The following is an 18,883-nucleotide window of genomic DNA, read 5'->3' as shown; positions in this document are numbered from 1 at the left end:
GCCATTTTTGCCCTACCTATGCTTGCTGTTTGGCCATGTTTATAACTGTGAAAGTGCTTTTTTGGGACTGCCTAGCTTCTGTCTTTGCATTACATGTCCATATCGTGCATATTTGGCATAGCTATAGGCCATTTCGGGTGCCTAAATTCGCATTTCGGGACTATTCCATGCATTTGGTGTTATTTCGCCTCATTTTGGGACTGTTTTACCCCATTTTTCATTGCTGAAATTCTATTAGAATGATTTCTTTCCATTTCTATTTCATTGCATCGCATTCTATCATTGCCTCGGTTTGCGTGCCCGTGTGCACGCATTTCGAGGCACTTCATTTTCATCCACCGGCATCCTATGTGAGTGCGGCTGAGGCTCTCTCATGTTGGTATAAGCCCATATCATGTTTTCATGTCATTGCATCGCATTCTATCATTGCCTCGATTTGCGTGCCCGTGTGCACGCATTTCGAGGCACTTCATTTTCATCCACCGGCATCCTATGTGAGTGCGGCTGAGGCTCTCTCATGTTGGTATAAGCCCATATCATGCTTTCATGTCATTTGCATCGCATTCTATCATTGCCTCGGTTTGCGTGCCCTTGTGCACGCATTTCGAGGCACTTCATTTTCATCCATCGGCCTCTTATGTGAGTGTGGCTGAGGCTCTCTCATGTTAGTATAAGTCCATGTTGCATTCCATATGCCATTTTTGCCATATTACATTGCGTATGCCATTGTCTCGGTTTGCGTGCCCGTGTACACGCATTTCGAGGCACTTCATTTTCATCCACCGGCCTCTTATGTGAGTGTGGCTGAGGCTCTCTCATGTTAGTGTAAGCCCATATCATATTTCCATGTCATTTACATTGCGTATGCCATTGCCTCGATTTGCGTGCCCTTGTGCACGCATTTCGAGGCATCTCATTTTCATAACATTGTGTATACTAGGCTGTATCTTAATTGCATTCATGCATGTCATGCATATTGCATTGTGTTCGGAATAGGAGTTAGCCCGGGCACGGGAAACGAGGTGCATTTCGTACTCCGAGTGACGGAATGTGTCTCAATTCCCCAGTCACCGACACTCCGGATTGTCCATGATGGAGTTAGGTTTTAGCTGTATTCTCATGAGCATTCATCCTATATTGAGTTGTGCATTTCGACTCCTCGGCCATCATGCCTCGGTATGCGTGATTGGTGGCACGAGGATCGAGACATGCATATATCTGTGCAAATACATTGCTATGCCCCTTTCCTGCTCTCTGTTGCAGCAAAACGAAGAATCAGTAACTTTCCGGACTTGGCACGCTTTTCAAGGATAACTGCTAAACAGAGGCTAATTGGGGCATCCCGGTGGATTTCCGCGCAAGACAACCCGGACATGCATCATTCATCAGAAGCGAGGCAGTCCCTGGCTTGCATGCCAGTTTTATTTATTTTCTTAGTTAATTTGTTAATTAATTAGGAATTTGTATATTATTTGGACTGTAATATTTGGACTGTAATATTCTTTTATTTGGGACTGTATATTTATTCGGACCCTCTACGTGAGGGCACAACTGTAATAAGTGTGCGTGAGTGTGATGTATGTCTTCCAACCCCACGTCTTTCTTCCCTTTTATTTACCTGCTTATGATGGTTAGATTAGGGCATATTTCAATTTAGCATACAGTATGACAGCATGTTTGCATCATTCATCTGTTTTGCATGCACCGGGCTCGGCACATCATACTAACTGCATTGTATTTCAATTTCAAAGTTGAATACATGTTAGCTGTAGCATTCCATATGCCATGTTTAGAATAGCCAAGCCTGCTATAGTTTGCATTCTTGCATGTGTTGCATTAGGCATTTCTGTATACTTAGGATCATGCATGATTTCTAATGTAGTCTCTTTTTTGGCTTGGAGTACCCGGTGAGCTTTATGCTTTAGCATCCTTGCATGCGTGTGAGTGAATGCCATGATAGCATGCTTACCATGAGGCTATTTGCTTATATGATATAACTGCCTGAATGCCTGTGGGTGAAGGTTGGGTTATTTGGATTGGGACAATTCATCAAATGTTTGTTTTAAGCCCACTAGATAGTGGCAAAATCATATTTTTCTAAGCCCACCCGAGGGTGGCAAATCCACGTCTTAGCCTACTTGCGAGTAGCACCATCACACCATTTTCAAACAAACAAACATGAAATGTTTTGTTCCAATTCAGGCGATTCAGTCTATGCTTGTATGCTGTGCACATCACATAGTAAATCTAGGCTAATAACCGAAATAAGAGCACACAATGTTTTCAAAAATAGATATCACGGTTAGTAGAGGCCGATCTTTGATCGGGCGAGCGGGGTGCTCACGAAGTGACCTTCCCCAATCGTACCCAAGTTCCCGAGCCGAGGCAACTTTGGTGATGACGGACACGTGGCCTTTGGCACCGAGTCAGGGTTTCCTAAATTTCCCATTAAAAAAACATTTAGGTGGCGACTCTGTATCTGGCAAAGCAGTCCATGTTTGGCACTTCTTTCAAAATTAGTTTTCTCAAAACGATTTGCCGGATTTGGACTCTTTGGTTCAGACTTAGAACCGTGACAAATTTGAGAGTCCTGAGCTGTAGTGACCCCAATATGAACGGAACGGGAGCTCGTTCCCTCCCGGGGCGTTCGGGGACGTCTACATAAGTGTTTATGCTTTAGCATCTTGCATATATGTGAATGTTAACATGACAGCATGCTTGCCATGAGGCTAATTGCTTATGTGATATAACTGCCTGAATGCCTGTGGGTGAAGGTTGGATTGCTTGAATTGGAACAATTCATTGGAATCCGTGTTTTAGCCTACTTGCGAGTACTAAACCTCAAACCATTTTCCAAACAAACGGATATGCGATGTTTTGTTCCAAATTAGGTGATCTAGTCTATATTTGTGTGTTGTGTGCATCACATAGTAATTCTAGCTAATTAACCGGAATAAGAACAAATGTGTTTTCAAAAATAAGATATCATGTTTAGTACAGGCCGATCTTTAATCGGGCGAGCGGGGGTGCTCATGGATGACCTTCCCCAATCGTACCCAAGTTCCCGAGCCGAGGCAACTTTGATGATGACGGACACATGCCCTTAGGCACGAGTCACAGTTTCCTAAATTCCCCCAAAATAAAATATTTAGGTGGTGACTCTGTATTTGGCAAAGAAGTCCATGTTTAGCACTTATTTCTAAAAATCTATTTTCCAAAACGATTTGCCGGACTTGGACTCTTTGGTGATTTATCAATCTTACATTGCACTTTGTGAGATCAGATTAAGAACCGTGACATTTGAGTCCGAACTGTAGTGAGCCCAAATGAACAAAACGGGATTCCCTCCTGGGACGTTCCAGGACGTCTACAGTTTCTAGCGACTCTGCTGGGGACTCAGAGAACTTGACTCGAACTCGTGATATCTTGTTTTGACTACACTCGTGTGTTTCTTTGCATTGTATGTGCATTGGTGCGCCTAGTACACCATGTTTGCCATCTGCTATTCCTGAACGGTTTGCCGGAGGCTCGCTTTGAGAAGCGTGCCATAAGGCTGACCGGTTACGGGCTCTGCCATGATGGGAACACAAACCCCAGTTTTTACCGGGACACCCTTTTTGACCATTCGACCTAGTGCATATCGGAATCCACAGTGACCATTCCAAGCTAGGACAGGTTGCTTACCCGATTGTAGGTTGTTTGAAACTGCTGTGTGCGTAGTGAAACCCTAGCTCCTGACAAAATAGGACAAGGAAACCCTACCCCAACATATGGGTGTTTTGGGCTCTCACTTGTTTGCTATGTGCTTTTAGAGTATATCTCTACAGGAATGTATGTATCAGTTTACAAGTCTGAGTATCAGGCCTGAGGGCACCAATATTTGGGAATCAATTTTACCTGAGGGTATCAGTTTACAGGCAGAATTTGGGGCAGAATTCAGTAGAGAGCACAGTCATTCAGCTTTGCTCATATCTGTTTTGGTGAAATCAGGCTGAGATGTTGTCTATTTTCTTCTTTTGCAAGGGTCTCGGAACCATAACTTCAGAAGGCTCCAATATCCCCCGATACATTGGGTTTGTGCTGATAGACTTTGTTAGGTCAGAGATTCAGTTCAAGGGCAAATCAGTGTTCCTTCGCCAGAGGCAGGGTAAAAAGGCCAGTCAGGCATAGATCATCAGTTCAACAGTCTTCGGATCAGCAGTCATTATCCATCTCACCTGTGTGCAGTTGGGTTAAGATATCTATTTTTACCACAGAGACAGATATACCGATAGATCAGTTAGATCAGAGCAGTATGGCGGGAATGGAAGAGATTATGCATCAGCTCCAGGAGAGTATGAAAACCATGTAGCAGGACGCTGCTCGTCAAGCCGAATTTGCCAAACAACAGACCGAGGTCATGGCTCAACAGGCAGAGTTAATTGCCAGGCTACAGCAGCAAACCGGAGCATCTGCTTCACACCAGGTTCCTCCCCAACCAAGAGTCCCAATACCCGGGGAGATGGCAAATGTCCAGAATGTCTAGGAGGATACAGACATCCCAACGAGGCCACCTCCAAGCCCGATTCTACCTCAACTATCCAAGGCACCCACGCCTATCAATTTACCGGACTCCCTTTTTAAGTTCGAGGTGGACCCCACGGCATTAAAAGTGAGCAAGCTTGAAAAGCTGTTCAAGAAATCTCAAGATGTGAAGTTCATTCCGGACATTGAGGATGGGTATACCGATGCGGCCGTGACACTGCCAGACCGATTTAAGATGCCACATATTGACCGCTTTGACGGATCTGGGGATCCCATAGTGCAATTGCGGCTATTTTTCGACATACTAAGGCCGATGGGCCTCACCAGATTATAGAAGCTTTCCTTGTTCGGTCAGACCCTATCAGGTGTAGCGGTCATTTGGTATGCAAAATTGGAGGATTCCGTCAAGAGGAATTGGGAGGAGATGGCTGAGGCCTTTATAGCTCAATACTCCTATAACACGCAGATTGAGATTATAACCTGTGATCTTGAGACCACTAGGCAAGAGCCGAAAGAAAGTTTCTCCGATTTTGTAACCCGGTGGAGGGCTAAGGCCTCGATGATGACCATCAGGCCTGTTGACAAAGATCAAATTTAGATGGTTGTGCGCAACCTCCAACCCAAGCTCATGCAGAAGATGATCGTTCTCCCCCTTCCCACCTTTGTAAATCTACATGAGATTGGGGTACAGATCGAGGACGCTATGAAGCAGGGCCTCATTGACCAGGAGAAGGAGCAGCCCAGGAGGGCGTTTTCCCGCAGTTCGAACGCGACCACCAGTGGTAATGCAGCTGCAAGATCTTCTGAAGTGGGCATGGTCACCACCACCGCATCAAAAATAGCTACCCCATTCACCGGTGTTCCGGAAGTAGCTCACAAAAAGCCAAATATCCACCCCGAGTCAAGAGGGCTTTTACCCCACTTTATATGCCTTTGTCAAAGGCTCTAGAGGTCTTACTCCATAAAGGATATCTGAAACCGTTGGAACAACAGCCTCTACCCGATCCTATCCCTCCAAAGCATAACCAGACTAAATACTGTGCCTACCATCAACAAACTAGTCATGACACTGATAGTTGCTTTCGTCTTCGCCATGATGTACAAGATTTGTTTGACAACAAGGTCATCGCCGCACCAGCTCAGTAAAGTCTATCGCCACTGGATCAGTGAACTTGGGGGATAGTACGAATATGTGATCAGGGGATAAACCACCTGCAGGCGGCACTCAGTTTACTCCAGATGTGGCGTATGGTACGCACTGCTTTGAGCATTTGTGAATGCTGGTTTTTGTACTTTCTGACTTGGGTATTGAGTCAGTTTTGTTATGTCATTTAGAGTCTGTCCAATTGTATAGAGTCTGTCTTTTCATACTGAGTCAGTTGGGTCTGTCTTGTTATATCGAGTCAGTCCTATTTTGTTAGAGTCGGGTGATCCTGGGGGCGTTACCTCGGATATCACTATTTTGTTTTGTGTTTGTCTTTTCGCTTCCTTTTGAGTCTATTTTCGCCGGGGAACTAGTTACACCAGAAGATCTAATTGAAACAGCTGTGGTTTTCATGCTTTTGTGCTTGTTTCTGCTTTGAGCCTGTTGTGCCAGCAAACTTGAATGAAACGGCAGTGCATTTCACCTACTTTCTGTGCTTTGAAATCATTACATTGACCTGAGTTTTTCAAAACCTTTTTGAACATTGTGTTGAAAACAAAGAGGAAAGAATTCCTCGGGATTTGCAAAATTTGATCAATTGAGAGAAAGAGAGGCGTGCTAAGCCCTTAATGAATGAGATCATGTTTGTTAATGTGAGTATTGAGAAGGATCCTGGCTTGATCCAGATTGGTTCCGCATTGTCTTCAGCGCGAGCGACTAGTCGTTTTCTTAAAAGATTTCAAAAAATGTTTTGCGCGGTCCTGCGAAGACCTGTGTGGAATCGCTCTTGAGATTGTGCAGCTTAGGATCGCTCTCAGTCTCGAGACTCAACCCCTTTGCTTCCAAACCTTGAACCGTAATTCAGAATGTTCAATGGTCAACCACAATGTAAAGCCCGAGTGGCTAAATCAGAAGCAGCCCATGAACTAGGGGCGAGAATATCAGATGTGATCAAAGGAAGCTTGCGAAGCTAGATCAAAAGCAACCCTTGAACTAGGGGCAAAAATATCAGATGCGCTCGAAGAGTCAAAGATGAGTCTTTTTTGCAAACCAGGGAAGACTGGCAAGAATGCCAATCCCAGAAGGGGGAAAGAAGAAAGTATTGCTGAAGGACAACCAAGTTCCTATCCACAACACTAGGGGCAAATTCACCCTCCATTGGATGGACTTCTACATCATCAGCGAACAGCAGCCATTCTCTTGGATTCAGATGGCTCTGAGATCTCAAACCATTCAACATGGACAAAGCTAAACTTTTACCCTTGAGAGGCTCACTAGGCCGAAAATCCGGAAGGGCGACCCAGGCAAAAGTTAGAGCAAGAAAAAGAAGAAAAAGAACAAAAAAAAGAAAAATGCAAAGAATAAAAAAAAAAAGGAAAAGTGAAGAAAATGAAAAATTCTGAACAAAAAAAAAAATTGAAACGAAAAGAAAAACAAAGCTCGCAAGGTTGAAAACCCGGAAGGGCGGCCTTGGCAAAAGTTAGAGCGCAAAAGGAGAGGTTAATACCCGAGTGTACCTTACCCCGAACTACGTAAGGCTTGATTCCCATGTTTGGGATACGTAGGCAACTTCATTCTGAAGTCCAGGTATAAAACATTTCAAATTCAACTGTCCTGTCTATGAGATTGAACGGGTCATCTTTGTCATTTCTGTATCCAAGAGTTCGGTTGTGACCTTCACCATGAGAACTGGTTACAGTGCGCTGCGGTACTATTCAAACAAGGGGCAACTTTCCGTTGTCATACAGTGTGTTGCGGTGTTATTCAAACAAAGGGCAACTTTCTATTGCCGTGCAGTGTCCTTTAGACAAGAGGCGATTTTCCATTGTTTTGGATCTGAGGTTGTGCATCTCAAGAGTAAATCCTGCGTTGGTCGAGCAGTGGCCATTTGCAAAAATAATTTTTGAGAATTTTTAATGAGGTTGACTAATTCTCTCGAAAATTATTTCATTTTTCTAAAACATGACCATTTCTTGGACCCAAAAAAGGAAAATTTTCAGTGCTCATAACCTAACTTGCATGATTTTAAATCAGAAAATCGAACAAGTATGTTAATCTAACTCTCATATTGGTCAAAATTGTTTTAGTGGAAAACCAAAAAAAAAAAATGGTCAAAATGATGAACTAGGAGCACAGTTGAGTCAGGTGTTTTGTCTTTTCCTCGTTGTCAGCATACTTGCCAGAAAAGGACACTCTACTTGCCAGAAAAGTCACTCTACCTGCCAGAAAAAGGGCATAACTGAAGCTAACAACAAAGGGTTGAAAGCTCTCAACATCCTCCAAGCAACAAGATATCAAGCCACGTGCGAAGCATGAACTGGAACGGATCAAGATATCCACTCCCTCGTCTGGACACATTTGATCATGTCCAAACTCCCCAGCAAAACATCGTCGACCGATGTCAGCGGCAGATTTGCTACACACCCAGTTGTAGCGCAACCCCTCTGCAGGAAAGTTCACTGTTGTGAGCAGAAAAAGAGAATCTAGCAAAATGCTAGGGGACAAGAGCCCGCAACTTCCTGTTTATCCATCAACCACCCTGGGAGGGATGAAAAACGAGAGATTAAAGAATAGAGAGATGTGCGCTGAGAGGAAAAGCGAGAAAAGGGTTTTAAGAGAAAAACCGAGCTTGAGAGCCGAGAGATATGAGAATCACAAATGAGAAAGGGTGGGAAACAATACCCAGAAACAAGCTCCCTGTGCACGTCAGAGTGTTGTGTCTTTTTGTTTTATCTCGATTCTTGTCTTGAGTCATTTTTGAGTGTTTGTGTTTGTGTTTAGGTTGGTTTGCCTTTGTTTTCCTTTGTTGAATCGTGGTGCGCTGTGTTCAGTCGTAAGCTCAATACCCAGTCGAGAACTCAATCCTCAATTTTCAAAATGATATTTTTTGTGCTCAGAGTGTTGTGTCATTCTCTACATTTGTGCAAAACAGGATTCTTTCTTTCATAAAACCGCAGGGTTCAACCTAGGTCATGTCAGAACAGTAAAGCCAAGACCTATCTAAAGCTATATGGGTTCCAGACTGCAAAGTAAAAGAAAAGAGGAAATGTCAAGCATCTGAGTTTGTTTTAACTTCAATAAGTTCCGAGATTGCATTCCGTGTGTACCTCTTCAAGTCTTGCCAATGCTCCAAAGTGTGAGTATGCCTCTACCTCAAGCTCAAGATCAAGTCTGCTTCAATCCAGAATGGCGATCAAAAGTGCTCTCACTGAGTACCATTCCCTGCCAGAGGCATCTTGGCTGTGTTCGCAATGAGTTCCAAGGAGACCAACTGCGACGGTGGAAACTAGAATTCGAATGGCTGTTGCCTAGAACGCAAAGGTTCGGGACTTCTAAGACTAAAGTCTGGTTTAAATACCCAAAGGCGTGTCCTCGTCTTGAAATCTATATGGAAGCCCCATAGATTGAGATAGCGTGTATGCACCTCAATTCTAGATACTGAACCAACCTAGTCTGTCACCCCGTTGGAGAATAGGGAAAGTTGTGAATATGATCAGGAAGAAAGGCAGCATCCACAGTGTTCTACGTGAAGAACCCTTGTCAGCATTTCAGAGCCTTTGTACTGTCAGTTGAAGGTAAGCGTTCGAAGAGCACGAAGGGAGATCCCCGTCAGAGTAGAGCGGTTCATCGCAACTCACCCCATGAGGTGCTTTCTAAAGCGCCACTGGGTTTGTTTGTTGCATTCCTTAAACATCATGCATTGTATTGCATTGTACCTATCAAGTTTCTTTCTCATTCATGCACAATATTGTATGTACGGTTCATTCAAAGAAGTTTCGTTTGAGATCATTCACTTAGTGTATCAATCACACTTTATTTACTTTAGTGTATCCGCCACACTTGATTCATTTAGTGTATCAATCACACTTCACTCACTTCATTCATTTAGTGTATCAATCACACTTCACTCTCTTCATTTGCTCTAGTGTATCAATCACACTTCATTCATTTAGTGTGTCAATCACACTTCACTTTCCTCATTCGCTTAGTGTATCAATCACACTTCATTTATTTAGTGTATCAATCACACTCCCTTCACTTAGTGTGTCAATCACACACATTCTCATTTTCTGTATCTATCACACACATTCTCATTTTCTATATCTATTACACACATTCTTATTTTTTGTATCTATCACACACATCCTCATTTTGTGTATGTATCATGTAGATATTCACTTCATTACCTTTTGTGTATCTATCATACTTTGTTCACTTAGTGCATCTATCACACTTTGTGTTCACCTTTTGTGTATCCATCACACTTGTTCACTTAGTGCATCTATCACACTTTGTGTTCACCTTTTGTGTATCTATCACACCTGTTCACTTAGTGCATCTATCACACTTTGTGTTCACCTTTTGTGTATCTATCACACCTGTTCACTTAGTGCATCTATCACACTTTGTGTTCACCTTTTGTGTATCCATCACACCTGTTCACTTAGTGCATATATCACACTTTGTGTTCACCTTTAGTGTATCTATCATACTTTGTTCACTCAGTGCATCTATCACACGTTGTGTTCAACTTTTGTGTATCCATCACACCTGTTCACTTAGTGCATCTATCACACTTTGTGTTCACCTTTTGTGTATCCATCACACCTGTTCACTTAGTGCATCTATCACACTTTGTGTTCGCCTTTAGTATATCCATCACACTTGTTCACTTAGTGCATCTATCACACTTTGTGTTCACCTTTAGTGTATCTATCATACTTTGTTCACTCAGTGCATCTATCACACTTTGTGTTCACCTTTTGTGTATCCATCACACCCGTTCACTTAGTGCATCTATCACACTTTGTGTTCACCTTTTGTGTATCCATCACACCTGTTCACTTAGTGCATCTATCACACTTTGTGTTCACGTTTAGTGTATCCATTACACTTGTTCACTTAGTGCATCTATCACACTTTGTGTTCACCTTTAGTGTATCTATCATACTTTGTTCACTTAGTGCATCTATCACACTTTGTGTTCACCTTTTGGTGTATCCATCACACTCTGTTCACGCCTTGTGTATCTATCACACTACAATCACCTTGTGTATCTATCATACCTTGTTCACTTAGTGCATCTATCACACTTTGTGTTCACCTTTTTGTGTATCCATCACACTACGTTCGCTTTGTGTATCTATCACACATGCACACTGTATTCGCAGTGAGAATTGCAGTAATTCTCTTACACCCTTTCTGCATGTAATGTAGTTAGATTTGTGTATGCTTGCTTAAAACTGTTGCATGTTATGCTTCGTTACAGCTTTCCTTGCGTGATCATAAGTTGTGCTCGGCTTTGTACATTATCTTGCATCCTGCCCCTGCCTTCGGGTGCATATCTTTTTCTGTAGCTTGTATGCTTTGTCTAAGTCTTCGGCCTTGTCAAAAATGGGTCGTCTCTGGGCTTTGACATTCACTCCCGTCATTTTTATGACTTTCGAGTTCTGTCAAAGAGGGGCAACTATAAACACCCCATTTTTGACCGTCCTCATGACTTGGACGTCATCGTTTGAACACTCGATGATCATCCATGATCGTGTTTGTTTTGAGTTCTCGGAGGTCTCGGCTACACGCCTCGCCTCAAGATCTCTCAACTTATCTATTTTGTGCTTGGTCATGGACCAAACACTTGTGTTTTTGCTTCTAAGGGCAGGGAATGGCTTGTTGGCCATCCCCACACCTCACTGGCCATGGCTTGAGGCCACCGGCCTTGTTTTATTGCTACCGGCCAACGGTATTGGCCGGTCGGCATTGTTTTTGGTCGGCCGACCATTGTGTTGGTCAATTGGCCACTTTTTCTGGTCGAGACCTTTTCTTTGCCTTTTTCAGGCATTATGCATACCAGCTGTGCCAGCTGGTAAGCACAGACCCTGCCCTCCATACACGTGTATGGAGGATTTGCACACTTGTTTTAAGCTTCTTGAGGAAGCTTGAACCTTTTGAACCTTCGTTTTAGCTTCTTGAGGAAGCTTGAACCTTTTGAACTTTTGTTTAGCTTCTTGAGGAAGCTTGAACCTCTTGAACCTTTGCTCTAGCTTCTCCAAGAAGCTTGAACCTTTTGCTCTTGCTTCTCCAAGAAACTTGAACCTTTGCTCTAACTTCTCCAAGAAGCTTGACCCTTTTGCTCTAGCTTCTCCAAGAAGCTTGAACCCTCTTGTTTCTCTATAAGAGAGGGCCTCCCTCTCCTTTAGAGAGGTAGAAAAATTTGTCTAAGGCACAAGAGATACATCTCTCTCTATATCTCTACATTTTGGGTTAAAAAGACTGAGATTCTTGGCCCCTTTACACACCACCTCACAACCACACACCTCCACCATTTATCTAAGGTTCTTGGAGGGTATTTTTAGAGGTTAAAGCGCTAGTTTTTGGTCCAAGAACCTACTGGTTTTGCTGAGCTACAAGGGTAACTCATTTTCCCTCTTTATTCCCTATTTTTGCACAAGATTTTAGCCTATCTTGCATGCTGTTTTGAGCTTAGTGTATAACTGATAAAAGTTCTATTTTTTTATGCTTTTAATCTTTGTTTAAGATCACTTTTTGTATTTAGGTTTGTTTACCCCCTCTTAGGCCATGTTTGGCCTCATTTTTTGTGCCTTTTTTGTGAGTTTCGGGACCACCTTGTATTGGCCTTCTCACCACTGAAATCCAGAGGTGAGAAGGAGAGGGTCATCCCCTCTCCTTTGTTGTCTTGTTTACTAGCATATTTGGCCTATCAAAAGAGCATATGTTTATATCGTTTGGAGGCCTATTTCAGGCACTTTTTTGTGACTTTTGGGACCTGCCTAGCCTCTGTCCATGGCTGGTTTGGTCCCCTTTTGTTTGCCTCTTGCATGTGTAGAGTAATCCCTTTCATAGCTTATCAAAGTAGCACATCATTCTTGCATGTATTGACCATTTTTCAGTGGATTTTTAGTCATATTTTGGCATGCCATGATTCTGTTTTTGGCTGGTTTGGTGGCCCCTCACATGTTTCATAGGCTTGTAGTGTAAATCATGCTTACAAGCTCACATTGCATGTTGTTTTGGCCCCCTATTCTAGCACCTTTTGGCCACACTCCAAACATGTTTTGTTCATATTTTGGGCTGCCTTAGCTCTATTTTTAGGCCTCTTGGCCGATTGGTGCTTGCCATGCATGGTTGTAGTGTAATAGCCTTACTTACCTTTGAGTTTTGGGGTCCCTTACATGTGTTGCTTGAGGCATTTTAGTGTTTTGGCATCATTGAATATGATATTTCAGAGTTTATAGGTATGCCATATTCTCATGTTTATCATGCCTTCAATGTGTTTGAGAGTTGTGCTTTTATATCCCATTTGTGAGCCATTGCATGAGCCTTGTTTTGGTGCATGTCAAGCCATCATTTTAGTCCATTTGGCCACTGATTTTGGCATGCCTGAGAGCTACCCATGTTAGTGTAAGTCCATCTCACCATGTTGTTGCATGCTTGTTTCATTTTGCATGTTGTTGCATGCTATACATGTCCACATGTTTAGGTTGTATGCCTATTGCATATTGCATGTTAACATGCTCATGTTGCGTTAGATTTGTTGCACACTTGAGTTATTTGCATGTTTGCTTGCTTGACTAGGTTGCATTGCATTGTGTGTGCATCCCTTGCCTCTTGATCAATCATGATAGAGGTTCGGGCCCTTTATGTGTTTTGTGCATTTCATTCCATATTGAGTTGCACACTTGGCTTTTTTGGCCATCATGCATTGAAATGCGTGATTGGTGGCCCGAGGGTTGAGAGCCATACTCCCTTGAGTTCATAGCATGATAAGGAGGGTGGTCGTGCCTACATTGCCTTGTAAATTCGTTGCCATGCACTGTCTGTCCTCTGCTGCAACAAAAACAGAGTTCTGTAGGAACAGATGGCTGGTCAGCCCTCTTCAGTGCCGGCCGGCTACCAAAGTCCAGCCGATGGCCCCACTTTTGGTCGGTGACCACTTCCTAATGGTCGGTGGTCCTATCTTTTGGTTGGTGACATCCCACAATGCTCATGGAGTAATTCAGAGGCATCTCAAGGATTTTCACAGTTCTCAGAGGAGCAGAACAGTGCAAATAGAGGCAACATGTGGCATGGCGATAGGTTTCCGAGCGAGGCGAATCAAGCATGCATGCATTTGACCCTCTTCCCGAGACAGCTTTACTGCTCTAATAGCTTAATTAATTTGTTAATTAATTAAGGTTTTGTAATATGTAATTAGCTAGAGTAGTTAATTATTTATTTGGTTCATATTATTCTTTTAGCCCCTCCGAGAGAGGGCAATTTTGTAATAAGCGTGCGTGTGTGTGATGCATTTCTTCCAACCCCACATCTTTTTCCCTTTTACTTACCTACTTTCAATGGTTAGTCTTAGGGCACATTTCAATTAGCATGCTTATGATAGCATGTTTGCATACATTCATTCGTATTGCACGCACCGGGCTCGGCGCATTATACTAATTACATAGTATTTCAATTCCAACTTGAATACGTGTATCGAGTTGTCGCATTTCGCATGCCATTCTTAGGGTAGCCGAGCCTATCTTAGTTGCATTTTGCATGCGTTGCATTAGCCATTGCTAACATGAACTAGGATCATGCATGATTACTAACTAGTTTCTTGTTTTGGCTCGGAGTACACTGTGAGTGTTTATGCTTTAGCATCTTGCATATATGTGAATGTTAACATGACAGCATGCTTGCCATGAGGCTAATTACTTATGTGATATAATTGCCTGAATGCCTGTGGGTGAAAGTTGGATTGCTTGAATTGGAACAATTCATTGGAATTCATGTTTTAGCCTACTTGTGAGTAGCAAACCTCAAACCATTTTCCAAACAAATGGATATGCGATGCTTTGTTCCAAATTAGGTGATCTAGTCTATGCTTGTGTGTTGTACACATCACATAGTAATTCTAGCTAATTAACCGGAATAAGAACGCATGTGTTTTCAAAAACAAGATATCATGTTTAGTATAGGTCGATCTTTGATCGGGCGAGCGAGGGTGCTCATAGATGACCTTTCCCAATCGTACCTAAGTTCCCGAGCTGAGGCAACTTTGGTGATGATGGACACGTGACCTTAGGCACGAGTCAGGGTTTCCTAAATTCCCCCAAAATAAAATATTTAGGTTGCGACTCTATATCTGGTAAAGCAGTCCATGTTTGACACTTCTTTCTAAAAATCTGTTTTCCAAAACGATTTGCCGGACTTGGACTCTTTGGTGATTTATCAATCTTGCATTGCACTTTGTGGGATCAGATTAAGAACTGTGACATTTGAGTTCGAACTGTAGTGAGCCTAAATGAACAAAACGGGATTCCCTCCCGGGACGTTCGGGGACGTCTACACACATATTTATAGAAAACAGATCTGCGATCTCCACTTGAGCGCAAGAATGGCCGCTCGAGCGGACTGAGTAAAACGCATGTGACTAAACAGGGTCTACGCTCGAGCGCGGGAATGGCCACTCAAGTGGAAAAAAACAACTCCCAGTACTTTTGTAGGCGAATGAAACTTTTGAAAGGCCGCAATCTCCGCTCGAGCGGAAAACCAACTTCGAATGCAATTTTTCTTTTTGCAATTTTTCTTTTTGCTTCAGGGGCGCTGCTCTTCAACCCCGCCTGGGCATTGCCCCAGACCCGCCAAGGAGCGCTACCCCCTAAACCCCTGTGAGCCGACCAGGCAGCCCGATCCCCGACATAGTCAGCAAAGTAGCAAACATGAAAGAATTAACACCACAAACTTCTCTACAAGGCACAATTTAGATTAGATTCGCATCTAAAAACTCATAGACTCACTGAAATAAAAGTTGAACAAAATTACAACTAAAAAGAGTTTTATCAAACGGGATTGCCAAGAACAAAAATCTAATAGAGCACACCATTACAAGAGGACTATCAATACAAAGGACATGCACAAGATGTAGTATTGAATGGATATAGTAATACATTGATAAACAATTAATTCTACACTCATTGGTGAGAACAATGAGAATAATTCCTACTATATAGTCAAAAAAATCTTGAAAAATACCAATAATTCATTCTCTCATTCAGATTCAGAAACTAATTCTAAGTCGCTATTGAAAGTTCTCCCACCCATTGTTGCCCTTGTTGGCATTGGATTTGTGGAGGCAAATGGATTGGAAGGAACTGACAGAGTGTCTTCATTTCCTTCCAACATTTGCACCACAACTTTCATCGATGGTCGGTCCACTGGGTACCATTGTATACACCAAAGTCCCACAATTATTAGTTTCTTTATAATTTTTGCATCCCCAACTGCCTCAATTTGAATTCCTAGATCTTCGCCTTGATCCAAACGTTTGTATATCCATTCCGGAAAGTAACACTCACTTGTGTTCTGTGTTATTGTATTTTCCCTCCCTCCAACCATATCTATCAACAACATTCCAAAACTATAAACATCTGATTTGTATGAGACGTTCCCAAAGTTCCTGGAGAACACTTCGGGTGCAATGTAACCCACAGTTCCTCTAGCGGCAGTCATAGATACAACACTTTGTTCCTTTGAACACAATTTTGCAAGACCAAAATCAGAGATCTTTGGGTTAAACTTGTTGTCCAACAAGACGTTCTGAGGCTTAATATCGAAGTGCAGGATTCGTTGATCACACCCGAGATGAAGATATTCAATTCCTTTAGATATGCCAAGAGCAATGTCATGCAACTTCTCCCAACCAAGTGAATGCTTCTCTTGATTAGAGGATATGAATTTATCTAGTGAATTGTTTGGTAAGAACTCGTAAAGCAAAGCTCTTCTAAATCCGTCGGCACAATATCCCACCAAGCGAACCACATTGATATGGTGGATTCTACCCATTGTTTGCACTTCATTGATGAACTCATCTCCATTTCCTTTCACATTGTTGAGGATCTTGACTGCGACATAAACATCATTGGAAAGCTTTCCCTTGTATACTATTCCGTAACCTCCTTGACCTACTTTCTCCTCAAATTGATTTGTTATTTTCTTGATATCTGCATAAGAGTATCTTGCAGGCTTGAGAGCTTTGTAATCCTCCAAAAATTTGTTGATCTTTGCTTGATCCTCTTTTTTCATTTTGTTTGATCTATATATTGCAATGATAACTATAACACAAAGAGTCAGACCCAGGACTCCACCTGCAATCATAATAGACCTTGTTAGTAAATTTCTTCCTCCTCATCGACAATTTAAATTAAAGAGAGGATGGACCAATGCACCTGTAATCTCTAGTATCTTCCATGTACCTGTAAAAGTTTAAAAACTTCTTAAACTCTCACCATTAAAATACATATATATATATAATTAAAAATTTTATCCTAGATTCATAATAAATGTATTTTTCAGCGCTAAAGAAAAGAAATTGACATGATGGAATCAAATATCCAAATAGGATCAAACCTCCTCAAAAATATATATATATATATATATATATATAAAAAATAAAAACCCTTAAATCAGCAAATAACAAAGGACTAATCAGGTTCTCAACACATCCTCCATTGGGTGCATTACGTCTAACAAAAGCATAACCTAATCTATATATGGCAAGACTTATCATCGACACAAAATCAACAAGGCTAAGTAATCCAATAGATCAAAACAAAATAAAACAAGGGCATTGAAGCTAAAATGACCTTGTAACCCAAGGACGTTGGATTGAATTTTTTTATTTGAGTATATACCATTGAGTTGTAAATAGAAAAACAAAATCTAAACTATTGATTTGGAAAAATACTGACGTTGCCCACATCTAAAACTCAGATTGGATGTCCTGTTCAATTATCTGAATTAGAGAGAAGAAGTTCTGTCCGAATTTCAATTCAAAATTGTGGTGGAAGACGACATCAGTGTAAAGCAAACGCAATAATTACATATGAGACGAGATGGTAAACAAAATATAATAATCTTGACTTGATGTAAGAAGGCAGAAACTAGCTAGAGTAGAAGTGTACCCGAAATTGGTTGTCTGATGTTGCCAAAGCATTCAGTTGTTCCATTTAATAATTGGCTGCTGCTGTTGTTGTTGTTATTCTTGAATCTACAGTACTTGCCTTGTGCTTCACATTCCCTACATACCGGTTTGTTCCAATTCAATTGAAGAACATCAAATGTGATGTGTTGTTCATAACCACCAGTTATTTCATATGGAAGTGAGATGTTATACATCTTTGTGCAAAATAAATCTGGGAGTGACCATGAACGAGTGGCATAAACCTGGTGACTCTGGTTACTAAGGCAAGCAATCGGAAAAATACCAACAAAATTTGGATCGTAAGTCTGGGAACAACTGATGAAGTTAATGCCACTGTAACGGTCGGTGGAGTTGTCTGTTGGGAATTGGAAGGGAGAGGCAGATAAGCTGAGGTTTTGAAGCTGTCGTGGGAAGCATCCATGGGCGTCAGAGTCAGATATACTTATGTCAGATACAAATATGGTCTGAGATTTGTAGTCAATATGCTTAACAAAAACATTGACAGAAAATGGAAGCTGGAGGAGTGGGTATTTGGAATGAGGAATGCAAGAAAGATCAAAGCCATGATGATGATACCCACAGTTTTGGTGGTGATGCCCTTTGAGCCAGAAAGGGAATCGGATATCAGGGCCGCCCTTTTGACAGCAAGTTGTTGGCGTGATGCACTCATCATGTTGTTCTTCTGCTCCTCCGAGTTCAACTATAAGGACTATGAGCAACAGAATTCCTTGGAAAATGGCCATTTTAATTTAACTAATTAATGGCTATTTGATACTCTGATACAAAATCCCAACTACTCTCCCAAGTGTGTGTTGTTTGTTTTGTGGTGGAAGAATTTGTTGATGGCGGTGGAGTTGGGTTAGATAGACAATTTTTATACAGAGGTCCACAAATAATAATAATAATAATAATAATAATAATAAGGGTAAATCGTGCAAATTATCCATACAATTTACACAGATCTGTTAATTTGGTTTATCTTATTTCAATTTTTTTGATTTTGCCTCTTAATTTAATAGATTATAACATATTAGTCTAATAAATAACAGTTGGTAATTTACACGATGTGTCAATTTGGTCCATGACAAAATTAAGCAAATTAAAACAACAGAGATTAAATTGACACATCGTATAAACTATATAAACCAAATTGACACATCATTTGACTTTCTATCCACCAAACCTACCCGTTGTATTTATTGAACTAATATGATACAATCAATTAAATTAAGGGGCCA

General features: G+C 41.6%; 1 protein-coding gene across 1 annotated transcript; it reads right to left on the bottom strand.

Annotated features, from left to right (window-relative positions):
* Positions 1–15,559: 15,559 nt before the first annotated feature.
* On the bottom strand, positions 15,560–18,503 carry LOC114298828 (rust resistance kinase Lr10). Its single transcript, XM_028243461.2, has 3 exons — positions 17,626–18,503; positions 16,891–16,917; positions 15,560–16,809 (listed from the first exon to the last, which is right to left on the bottom strand). Exons 1-3 carry the CDS (start codon positions 18,386–18,388, stop codon positions 15,713–15,715), a joined length of 1,887 nt encoding a protein of 628 aa, XP_028099262.2. The 5' UTR covers positions 18,389–18,503; the 3' UTR covers positions 15,560–15,712.
* Positions 18,504–18,883: the final 380 nt, after the last annotated feature.

This window comes from Camellia sinensis, chromosome 5, assembly GCF_055761805.1.
Source record: "Camellia sinensis isolate YWXY chromosome 5, ASM5576180v1, whole genome shotgun sequence".
Classification (NCBI taxonomy): domain Eukaryota; kingdom Viridiplantae; phylum Streptophyta; class Magnoliopsida; order Ericales; family Theaceae; genus Camellia; species Camellia sinensis.
The sequence above is the reverse complement of the archived record's forward strand: the minus strand, read 5'-3'. Positions and strand labels throughout refer to the sequence as shown.

Coding starts and splice junctions, on each gene's coding strand:
- LOC114298828 (XM_028243461.2), bottom strand. CDS start 18,388: ATGGCCATTTTCCAAGGAATTCTGTTGCTCATAGTCCTTATAGTTGAA. Junction 16,918..17,625: donor CATCAGACAACCAATTTCGG/GTACACTTCTAC, acceptor AAACTTTTACAG/GTACATGGAAGATACTAGAG. Junction 16,810..16,890: donor GAAGATACTAGAGATTACAG/GTGCATTGGTCC, acceptor TTATGATTGCAG/GTGGAGTCCTGGGTCTGACT.